Source organism: Crinia signifera, chromosome 4 (genome assembly GCF_055691185.1).
Source record: "Crinia signifera chromosome 4, ASM5569118v1, whole genome shotgun sequence".
Classification (NCBI taxonomy): domain Eukaryota; kingdom Metazoa; phylum Chordata; class Amphibia; order Anura; family Myobatrachidae; genus Crinia; species Crinia signifera.
This window is the reverse complement of record NC_139220.1, coordinates 161,097,346-161,109,815: the sequence shown is the minus strand read 5'-3', so window position 1 is coordinate 161,109,815 and position 12,470 is coordinate 161,097,346. Positions and strand designations below refer to the sequence as shown.

The 12,470-nt window shown below is 46.9% G+C and overlaps 1 protein-coding gene across 3 annotated transcripts in view; it reads left to right on the top strand.

Moving 5' to 3' along the window:
- Positions 1 to 12,470, top strand: part of MOV10L1 (Mov10 like RNA helicase 1) — a 110,933-nt gene that overhangs the window by 43,720 nt on the left and 54,743 nt on the right. For all 3 annotated transcript variants that reach the window (XM_083182892.1, XM_083182893.1, XM_083182894.1), the window contains 2 exons: positions 1,116 to 1,186; positions 2,190 to 2,281. In XM_083182892.1, the coding sequence (XP_083039018.1) occupies positions 1,116 to 1,186; positions 2,190 to 2,281 (163 nt within the window). The remainder of the gene's footprint in view (positions 1 to 1,115; positions 1,187 to 2,189; positions 2,282 to 12,470) is intronic.

The following is a 12,470-nucleotide window of genomic DNA, read 5'->3' as shown; positions in this document are numbered from 1 at the left end:
AATGGTCAGGGTCTCACCTGCAGATGCACAAGGTCCTATGTCTGTCTCCTCAGGCGAGGATATCACTCCTGTGGTGGCTGCACTCTCCAAATCTCCTGGTGGGACGCAGTTTAGGAACCCCCTATTGGTGTCCTTCTTACAACGGATGCCAGTCTGATTGGCTGGGGGCAGTAACCCAAGGTGTTAAATTCCAAGGCAAGTGGAACTTGTTCGAGGCATGCTTGCCAATAAAAATTCTGGAATTGAGAGCAGTATACAACGCCATGCTTCAGGCCTCTCCTTTACTTCGTCATCAAGCAATACAAGTCCAGTCGGACAATGCGACTATAGTTGCATATATCAACCTTTTTGTGCTATATGATGCGCAGAAGAAAGGTTGTCTGGCATCTAAGCAGTCCATTGCTCGTTGAATTCTGAAGACCATTCAACAAGCCTATGTCTTGGCAGCATTACAAGTCCGTGGTTCAGTGAAGGCTCACTCGGCAAGAGCAGTGGGATCTTCTTGGGAGGCTGCCAGAGGAGACTTTACCTTGCAACTTTGACATGGTCAGGGAAACATATGTTTGTAAAGTTTCACAAATTTGACGCCTTGGCAAAAAGAGGATACCCAGTTTGGGCAGGCGGTGCTACAGAAGTCTCGTTCCTACCTGTTCTGGAAGCTTTGGGACATCCCCATCGTATTGAGACCCCAGTATCCCATATTTATGATGGAGAAAATAGGATTTTAATATACCTACCTAAGTTATCAGATATACTATTGGTATACAATGATACCTATCTTGCCACTTGTTGTGGGTTTATATTAAAAAGTTCATTGCAGTTTTTTCCCATATTGTCCTGGTTTGTTGATTATGGTGTGCTGGTATGAATCTCACCACTTATACATGTTACGTTCTTCTCTCAAGTATGTCCATCTTCCTTCAGGCACCGTTTTACCTTTAACTGGCTTGTGGGTGGGGACATAGAGGGGAGGAGCCAGTAGACCCTGCTGACTATTTTATATGTGCCTGTCTCCTGCAGATGACCCTCTGTTTCCCATCTTATTGAGACCGCAGTATTCTGTAGGCTTTACCAGTAGGTATATTAAAATCCTATTTTTATGCTTTATGTTCCAGGTGACAAAGTTTTGTTGAAGTATCAAGCATACACCACTATGGTGGTAGAGTTTGCTGGCACAGTTGTTGAAGTAAGTATAATTATTCTATACTGTATAGCACAATTTATCTTTAGTCCATCTTGTGTGTTTGTGTTGTTTTTATTTACTTACTGTAATGCAAAATGCTATTTTGTTTCTGTGATAACTACTGTTTTTTAGAGAATTGTTGGAATTAGTTTGAGGACTTGGTATTCATTTTTCTTTTATTTTTTTTTTAGAAAGCAGAAATTGTATGGAAACCTATTCAATGAGCCTTCCCTTCTATAAATCTTCAAAAGCCGACTCTTATTATTATTTGTACTGCAGATGTAAAGCACTTTGGCTGGTATCCTAGTAACCCAGATAGTTTTCCTCCCCCCCAAAAAATGCTGTGATTTCAGCCCGTGTAATTAAGCCTGTTTTTTATTTAATTATTTTTTTTAATAACAAAATGCACCCTTTTTTGGGCAATAACACATGGGAAAAGTATTATTATTGTGGCTCTGGCTGTTTTATCGGGGGTTATATTTTGAATGCCTGAGGCACCTTGAGCATAATCCCCTGATAAGTGCCAGGTATCGGGCTAATTGAATAGCCCCCAGCAAATCCGTTAGCTACAGTAAATTACTACAGCTAATTGAGTATTGGCTTTTGAGTCCTTTTGGGCAAAAAGTGCTCTACAATGAACGTTGTTGTGGTGTCCAGGTAAAGCATATCCAAACCCCCCCCCTCCTTGGCATGTGAATAAAAAAAAAACCATCCCTAAACGACAGGTGGGCACGCAGATTCTTCTCTTACACCCCTCCAAGTCCACCAGTGTCTGCAATGTTTTGTTATGTTATATTTGTGTGTTAAATAAGTGCTATGATGTATGGTGTGCCATCTCTACTTTGAAATGATTTAGAAGATGCAGCCCATTTAAACGCCATCTGCTTTGTGATGAATGAAAGCATCAACAGTTGTTATGTATAAACAATGTAAGTGATCAAACAGCTGCATTACACACTTTCTTTATAATATTTCATAAAGCTTTTATGTTTTTTTGTTTTTTTAGATACACGATGAAGAAGTCACACTACGTGTTAGCTCAGACTTGGAGCAGTCCTACAATTTCCAGCCAATGGAAGTGGAATTTACAGTTAACAGGCAATGTGTCAATATATAAACCGCTTTCATGGTTACTAAAAACTTGCATTTATTACCATAGGGCAATTCTCTTGTGTTCAATTGCATGTGAACATATTAAGAAAATTGTAAAAGTAAATGTTTTAGTTTTTATCGGGTGGATGGATAGCGCACTCTATGGTTGTTTGTAGTGAAAGTCAGTTGGGGAAGAGGGGGGGGGGGGGGGTTGGGGGGAATGAAAAAATAGGATGGGGGAATAGGAAGGGGGGGGGAAGAGGGTTATGGTGTGGAGAGTGGGAGAGGTGTTAGATGGGTCACTAGAGTTTCTAAATAACAGTCAGGATGGTTAAATGATCGAATAAGGAATTTTATTGAAGATCACAATCTTTAGTATGTGCTCCACTGGAGCTGGTGTCGACACAGTCTAGTATTGGGTGTCGATGAATGTCGGAGGGCACCCTGCTGTCCCTAATAGGAGCCCTTGTGGGGATTGGGATACCAACAGGTTCCCTTATACCATATGTCAAATGTTTTAGTTTGACTTTAAACCCACATCTGTGTATGTATAATAGGCTAACAATACTCCTCACCTCTGTGGTGCTGCTGGCTGCCAATGAACAAAGTCAGGCAGAGCTTCATACGCCACACACATACAGACACACACCCGCATCCCCCCTTACCCCTACATATAGTGCCCCCATATATACAGGGCATCGTTCCTTTCTGCCATATAATGCATACTCTGCAACTCCAGGGACTCAGCAACAAGTAGCAGCATTGACTAGGAATCACTGGTTCCCCACCTCTATTGCGACCACTACACTCCGCATGACAGAGCAGTGGCTCCCAGTAGCAGTAGTCCTACAAATCCGTCCGCTCCTGTGTGAGTTGGGACCACCACCCTAAAATCTGACCCTAGTGTCCCTCATTTTGACAAACTTTTAACTAATTCAGTTACACAAGCAAAACTATTTTGACAAAGAAAATACATATACCAAACTGTGCGGTCGGGGAAACTTAGGACCTTATTCTGGTTGACTCGCAATTTCTGCGAAATTCAACGACCGTAGAATGATTTTTCCAGCGTTTGCAGATCTGAGACACCTCTGTGGTCCTGTGCGGGAAGCGGATGGGCAGCTGACATCAGCTGCCCGCACCCGCGTCATCGTGGCGTTTCCATGGGAACGCCCATGAAATGCTGGGCGTTCCCATGGGCGAATCCCCCGGCCCACCTTCCCCCAACCGGACTTCTGTGTGCGATTGTTGTGGCCGCTCGCACACAGTGGCTGCACATGCGCATAAATAACTATGTGCAGTCGCCAATAATCGGTCCCCCGTGCCAGAACGCAGGGGACCAATTAAATCAGAATCACCCCCTTAATCCAGTGTTGTCTCCTGCAGCTATGTTTGCATATCCTGTACTTGTCCTCCACTGTATTTAACTGTAAATCACTGTTGCTTATTTATTTATGTACTCTGGAATTAGATGCTGCTGATCCCTTGTGGCGCCATATAAATATAGGATACCTCTGGGGCGGTTGTGCGGCCTACTCTGGCATCTGCCTGGGTGGTTAAGGCCATGGTGGGATGTATTTCTGCCCTAGCTAATGTTATTGCAGAGGGGGTAGTGCAGATGACATGGTACCTATTCTTGACATCATGCATGAAGCTGCACTATATTTGGGGGAGGCCACATTAGATGCAGCCACCCTTACCTCATGAGTGTCCGTCTCGGCAGTGGCGGCGCCACATTCTCTGTGGCTCTGCTCTTGTAAAGCAGATGCTGATTCCAAGCAAACACTTGAGGCATTACCTTTTACAGGTCCCCTCTTGTTTGGATCAGAGTTGGACAAAATCATGGCCACGGTGGCTGCCTCAAAGGCGACTTTCCTGCCATCCACTCCTAATCCACTTTCCAGTCATCTAAACATAGAATTTGTCGGCAGATAAGAACCACTTGGCCCATCTAGTCTGCCCCTTTTTTTTAAACATGTTCCCTCAAACCATATTTGATCCTTATTTTTTGTAAGGATATTAATATAATTGGAAGGGTGAATTGTTTAAAATATAGCGCACTCTCAAAACATGCAGCAGTTGGTGAACTGTGTTTTTGTCATAACACCAGGAGTGATACAGAAGAAAAGTGGTTTGTTCACCAAACAGCGCTACCCTGAGATGTTCCCATAAATTTCACCAATATGTGGTAAATATTAATACATAACTTAATTGTAGGTAGGTAATGAATCCAAATTGCCAGCCAGAGATTCACTCTGAAATAAAACAAGAAAGTACCCTTTTGTCCCCCAATATTTGGGACTCACATTGAGGGCACATAAAGACACATCATAGTGTAATATGGTACAAACAAATGAATTTTTAATGTGTAGATAAACTCACAAAAAATTAGATGGTTAAAAAGCATATAAGTAGGGAATCCTAGGCAAGTGCTGCTAACCAGGTCCTCAAGTTTTTTGTTCCAGGAAATGCAGGGTCCAACACCGGAAATCGGGTCCCACAGGGTCCTGGCAATAGAGGGTGCCGATCAGCTTGCACAAGGATCCACATCAATAAACACCAAGCACTTGATGCATTTCGGACCTGAATAGGTCCTTCTTCAGAAGTGTGGTGTAAAATAAGCAGCAACGATCTTTTATCCCCCCAAACAGGATATGGGTGTGGTGAGGTAAGTCCGTCACACAAATTCATCCTCCGGCACATATTGCACATTCCGCAATAGGCCGGGTATGCAGAGTTCAATAAACAATCAGTTCCTGAGTGAGGCGGAGGTTCCCGGAGGGGCCGCACATGTCGCGGCTTCCGGTATTGCCTCTAGCCTCACATCTTCTTCCTGATTTCAATAGTGTCCCGGACGTTATTTCCTTCCCCTCTGGAATAATTCCCCATCAGGGGGTTCCGTCCTGACAGTCAGTACTTCATTCATATAGGACGCTCGATCCTGATGCTTAAGTGTCCATCTTTGAAAAGGGCAAAATTGCCCAAATGTCCAAATAACTTAGAATAAATAGTCTGGAAGCTTTTAAAAAAGGGGGATATTATTAATTACATAGAAATGTTGCCACTTTATAAAAATACAATATAAAAATAGTAAAAATAAGACAGAATTTAAGAAGGGCAAAAAGCCATAAAAAGCCACTTCAAGTTAAAAAGCATTTTAGTTCGGGGGCGTGGCCTGGCACGCTGGCTGAGCAGTCGAGTTTCACCGGAGCTCCCGGATAATCCTGCGACATTCCTCTCCTAAATCGCCCTACTCGCTCCAGACTGCCTCCCCATCCCTCCTCTAGCCCCCTTTACACCCCCTGCCTGCCTCGGTCCGAGGTCGCGGAGCCGGGCAGCACTTTTAAGAGCTGCTGCAGGTTGCGGCCTGGTCCGGGGATAGAGGCCGGGACCTCGAGTTCGGGGAGGAAGACGGAGCGGTGACGCGGCGCGAGACGTTTCATCACAGCCGCCGACGGGGATCATCTGTACACCACCCTACTGCCCGGACGGTAAGCACTATCACCTGCTGCTCCACCGCCAGACACCCCGGAGCTCACCCCTCACCCGCAGCGTGCCGGACCAACGAGACAGCCGCTCAGCCTCAACATCCAGCGGCACGAGATCCCCGCACCTCCGGTGAGTGAAGACCAGCCGCTGCCTGGGACTAACCCCATACGGGGAACACCACGCGCCGGCCTAACACCCTCATTCCCTTCCTGGCTGCGGCTGGACCCAGCCATTACCGCATCCCCCACGTGGCTCCGCCATTTTTCCAGCGTCCCCACCGGGGCTTGCAGCCTCCTGCAGCTACCTCTCAGGATCCCAAATCCCTTCCAGTGACCTCTATCTATTAGCGTATACAGGGTTGAGCTGCACCCTGCAACACCCGCTGTCCCCCCCTTGACTATCACTGGCTGATACACAGCTGGGGCTAGCATACAGCCCACCCTCCATCAACCTCCTTGGAGGCACTAGGCATCAGCACAGCACCACGCCAATACCCAGAACATCCCCCAGTCTGCATCCCAGACAAAAGAACTATCTCCTCTTCCAAAATACCCTAGGTGCCACCAAGCCCACCCTAGTGGCGCTGTAACATAGCGCATCCCTAACAGTCTATACCTACAATACCCCCCATCCAGGCCCCAATGTAATATACACATCTCATGGCCGCCACTCCGTGACGACTGCAACTTCCACTATATATGAAGTAACAATTTGTTCGGAAGCCCCCACGGTACCTAACGCTATCTTCCCATCATCAGCGCAATCAGTGCCTGACCCAAATATGCCCCCAAAGAGACCCAAGGAGGTCGCCCCAACCAAAATAAGCATGTCTGCCAAGAAACCCTCCCAAAACCCACAACCGCAGACAAGCCCCCTGCAGCATGCATATTCCCCCTTGGGAGCTCAAGCGGAGCGAAGCCCCCCCACCGGCATGGCAGGTATAGACGCCGACTCCGACGAGCCAGTTACAGTGAAGTCCCTTTGCCAGGTCTTCTCTGCATTCCAAGCAGAGATTGCCAAAGACCTAAAGCTAGCCATCCGTGAAGTTAAAACTGAGCTGGTGGCGATAGGTGACAGAACAGACCACTTGGAGAAGAAAATGGAGGAGTTGGTCGCATCTCACAACGGTCTTATATCCTCCTACGACCGTCAGCAAACTGAAATCACTCAATTTAAAGCCAAACTTGCGGACCTGGAGGACAGGTCCAGACGGAACAATATCAAGATCAGGGGCATTCCAGAGTCAGTGACCAACTCTGAGCTCGAAGGTTATGCCACCGCACTGTTCTCTAGGCTCCTCCCCTCCGCTGACCCCAGAGATCTTCTCATCGATCGCATCCACCGCCTGCCTAGACCCAAAACAATCCCAGCCGACCTACCCAAAGACACCCTCCTCCGGGTCCACTTCTTCACAGTTAAAGAACAACTCCTGAAAGCAGCCCGTGAAGCAAAAAAATCTGATGCTTTAGGAGGCCTACAACTGTTCCAAGATTTCTCACCCACGACCTTAGCTAACAGGAGAGCCTTCTCCCCTATCACAATGGCACTACGCGCTCATGAGATCCGGTACCGATGGGGGTTCCCCGTGAAGCTGATCATCACGCACGATGACACCACCTACAATGTGTCCACCTTGGAAGCTGGAATGAAGCTCCTGCTAGAATGGGACATCTCAATTACAGGAACCCAGGGGCAGAAGCGCCCCCAGCCCCTCCGTCAAGAATGGGCTGACACTTGATGACCACTATGCAGCCATGGACATCTTCTATTTGTATCTGGACTCTCATGCCTCCCTACCTCCTCACCTCCCCACAGCGGGTGGAGGTCGATGCGATAAGTATCAATTTATTATTACTTACAAACGGTTGTAGGTTGTTAGGCATTGAGACTTTGTTTACAGTTGTCTGTTGTAACTCGAAGTTAGTCTGTTAAAGTTTTCCCTTTTTCTCTTTTTGTTTAAGTGCATAGTACCCTCTAAAATGGCTGGGGTTCATATGCGCCTGTTTTAGTAAGCTATATTTAGTATTAGTTTTCCCACCTCCCCATGGGATCCACAGGTGGAATGTTAAGTAAATTAAGTAAATTGTAATATTTTGTTTAGTTTCCAAGGAAAAACAAAACAAAGAAAAGTTGTTCCTGGAGCGGTGGCCTTCCCTCTTTCCTGCTCCCCAGTGAAGCCGGGCCGCCACCCCCAAAACCCCTTGATACTACTGCATGAAAACCCTTCTCTTTCCCCTGCAGTAGTCATGCGGGTCCTAGTTGTTGGACCCTTTTGTTTTACCTTTCCCTTTACCTTCTCCTTTACCTATCTTCTGTCCTCCTCTCCACCTTCCCCCCCCCCCCCCCTGGACAACATTCTCTACTGCCATCTTTCACCATTTGCTACCCCCCCCCACAGACACACTAGGAACTTTCACAGCGCCTCTTAAGGACATACCATGCCTAAACTAATATCTTTAAACGTTAAGGGACTGAATTCCCCACACAAGCGCAGGATGGCATTGACATATTTCCACAAACAAAAGGCGGATATAGTGGCTCTCCAAGAGACGCACTTTGCCTCCCCTAACCCACCCAAATTTAGAGACCCAAACTACCCGACAATTTATTATGCTAATGGCCCTTTCAAACGAAATGGTGTTGCTATACTCTTTAACCGACATACTCCCTTTACCTGCCACTCCCAAACTGCTGACAAGAACGGCAGATACCTGATACTCACCGGCCTCCTAGAGGACAGATTGATGACTATAGTATCTATTTACGCCCCTAACACAAACCAGGTGGCTTTCCTGCGCAAACTCCTCTCCCTTGTACAAAAAGTCTCAAAAGGCTCTTTGATACTGCTAGGTGATTTCAATTTGGCCCTTGACCCCCGGATGGACAAATCCCGCCTACCCTCTACTCACCACACGCACTCAGATAACCAATCAACAGCCTTACGTAACTTATTATTAGAATTTGATCTATATGACACTTGGAGAACAACCTACCCATCTGGCCGAGAATACACCTTCCACTCCCAAGTCCACAACACCTATTCTAGAATCGATTACATCCTCTGCGATAAGTGGTCCCTCCAACATTCCTCGGGAGCCGATATACTCCCTATTACCTGGTCCGACCATGCACCTGTGGTATGGCAATGGAACTTCCTCCCTTCAAAAATCCCACCCAGGCCTTGGCGTCTGTTCCCCCACTTATTAAAAGACCCCCTAGCCAAAGACACTATATTAAAAACAATGGAAGCATATATGTCTAATAACCAGACAACAGACACCTCAGTGATCAATCATTGGTGCGCTTTTAAGGCGGTCACCAGAGGGGCAGCCATAAAAGCCGGAGCCACATTGAAACGCAAAGCCACCGCAACTCAAGCATCTCTAGAAGCTAAACTAGTAGATCTTGAAGATAGGAATAAAAAATCCCCCTCTACCTCCCTAAAGGCAGAGTTAGCTTCAGTGCGTAGCCAACTTCAGAAACTACTCCTTGCACGCACTCAATCAGCTTTAAATAGGATGAGGCATAAATTTTATTTAGCCAGTAATAGGTCGGGCAGAATGTTAGCCCGGAAACTGCGTGCCCAACAAGCCAGAAACAGAATTAAATACATTATTTCCCCAAGTAAAGAGAAAGTACATAACCCTAAAGACATTGCAAACCAGTTCGCCGACTATTATTCTAAGCTTTATAATCTCTCCTCAGACCCCTCCACGCCACAACCCACTGACGCTACCATCCGTGACTTCCTGGACAGTCTACACTTCCCTTCCCTTTCCCCCGAACAATTAGACTCCCTGAACGCCCCTTGGTCACTGTCGGAAATCCAGTCTGCCATCAAATCACTCCCTCACAACAAGGCTCCTGGGCCTGATGGCTTCATCACAGACTTTTATAAGGTCTTCAGAGACTTACTATCCCCCTACCTAGTAGATCTCTTCAATGTGCTCTCTTCGGTGGGGAAGGCCCCCCCAGAATTACTGGAGGCTCGAATAGTGACCATCCCGAAGCCTGGCAAAAACCCTGCGTTGTGCCAAAACTATCGCCCGATTGCCCTGCTGAACACTGATATAAAAATTTTTGCTAAATTAATGGCGTCCCGAATTAACCATTTTCTACCCTCATTGGTCCACCCAGACCAGACGGGGTTCGTCCCCGGGCGACAGGCCCCGGACAATACTAGAAGAGTATTTAACTTAATCGACTCACTATCTGCAGGTCAGAACCTGCTCCTCCTTTCACTCGATGCCGAAAAGGCATTTGATCGCCTTAACTGGCAATATATGCAAGAGGTCCTGTCACGGTTTGGTTTCAAGGACCGGATTCTACGCTCAATTATGTCTTTATACAGCTCCCCATCGGCCCGAGTGTTCAGCAACGGCTTCCTTTCCACCCCTTTCACGATTTCCAATGGCACAAGGCAGGGCTGCCCTCTCTCACCCCTGATATTTGTCCTCTCCATTGAGCCATTGGCTATGTCCATCCGCGACAATCCCAATATTCCGGGTCTCCGAGTGGGCTCCACTAATCATAAGTTGAGCCTATTCGCAGATGATGTGCTACTTTTTGTAACGGATCCCCTCAATACGCTCCCGCATATCCACGCGACACTATCTTCCTACAGCGCTGCCTCTTATTACAAGCTCAACACGTCCAAGACTGACGCCCTCCCGATCCACCTTGCAGAATCCCTCCCCGCATTGAAGTCTATGTATAACTATAACTGGCAGCCTAACTCTATAAAGTACCTAGGTATACACATTCCCCCAAACATGAAATCTGTATTTGAGGTTAACCTATCTCCTCTCCTTACCTCCCTCACGTCCCTATCCAGATCATGGCTGGCATTTGAAATTTCATGGATGGGCAGGATAGCGGCATTTAAGATGTCGCTCCTACCCAAGCTTATGTATTTGTTCCGCACCATTCCCTATGTATTCCCGAAAAAATCCCTGCAAATGGCTACTTCCATCCTATCAAAATATGTATGGTCAACAAAACCCCCAGCTATGGCCCGCTCCAAAATGTCCCTCCCGAGAGCATTTGGAGGCCTTGACCTCCCCGATCTGTGCCATTATCAGATAGCTTGTCTCTTAGCCCCATCTAAGCACTACTTTGAAATCCCCACCCCTAGAGCCTGGGTAGGCATCGAACAAACCTACTGCCCACATATCCCTCTCTCAGACTTACTAAAGATCCCAAAACATATAAGACCCTCACTCCCAGCCCTACTTCCTGCGACAAATGCCACCCTATATGTGTGGGATCAGATACTCTCCACTCTACATGCCCCCCCTGCCCTTATCACTACTCTCCCTATCACCACCGTGGCAAAACTTATACCCAATCTCAATTTGAATCTCTGGAAACACAATGGGATCAATATCCTAGGAGATGTGTTACATGTTAACACAATCCTCCCCTTTGCCTCCCTACAAGAAATGTATTCCCTCCCCTCCCATGAGCACCACCACTACCTGCAGCTGACTCATTGGTGGACCTCACACTTCTCCAAACTCTCCCCCCCAGAAGCCCACCACCAGACGGTCCTTTCCCGCCCCCTTATGACGACCTCCACAGGTGACATCTCCTTTTGGTATAGGACCCTGATAACCCCGCCTGAGTTCACTAAGACAGCAGCCCATAAGAAATGGGAGAAAGATTTAGGCATTCAGCTCTCTGCTCTCCAGTGGAGTAAGATCTTCCTATCGTCATACACAATGTCTCGTTGCCTTAACCATTCAGAGATGCATATAAAACTGATTAACCGTCTCTACCTAACCCCCGACCGACTTCATACTTTTTGGCCAACATGCTCCAATATGTGCTGGCGTCAGTGTGGGAGTGTGGGTAATTTATTCCACATTTTCTGGTCTTGCCCCAGGCTCAGGGGGTACTGGGGAGAGGTGTTCGGTCTGATTTCCACAGTGCTTCAGACAACCCTCTCGCCTGACCCACTTCTAGCTCTATTCCACGTATACCCCCGGGAATTCCCGGCAGGGAAAACATATGTCCTTGGACACATCCTTATTGCAGCACGTGCAAATCTTGCCCAACAATGGAAGCAGCCCTCCCCCCCTCTCCTTCTTCAGGTTATTTTAAAAACAAACCACCACTACCTTATGGAGACCGCCTTCCAACCCCATTCGACCAATCCCTCCTCACCCCACACCAGATGGGCCCCTTGGCATGCCTACTTAACAAATGGAGCGGGGACCGGGTTCTTCCCCCCTGACCCCCTCGGGCAGTCAACTTCGTTCAGCCTGAATGAAACCCCAGACCCGGAATCCCCCCCACCTTAGGCACTTAATAACAGCCTGTCAAGCTAATAGAGCCAGGACTGATAGGGAATATCTATTTTGATTTACCGCACTGTCTTATTCGGTCTGCATATTATTTATCTTATGTATAAGCCGCTCTGCGTAGCGGTGTGTCTATGTTGTGTTTTGCTATGTTTTGCTTTATTTATTACATCTACAATATTGTATTGTTTCCAATCTAGAATGCTGTCCCCCCCCCCCCCCCTTCCCCAAGTATCCCCTCTCTTTTCTTCTGTACCCCATATAAAACTCTATTAATAAAAATTTATTGATGGAAAAAAAAAAAAAAAAGCATTTTAGTTCGAAATCAGCATTCAGTCCCAATGGCATCAATGTTTTTAATTTAAAAATCCATTCCATCTCAGCCTTGGATAAACGTTTTTCAA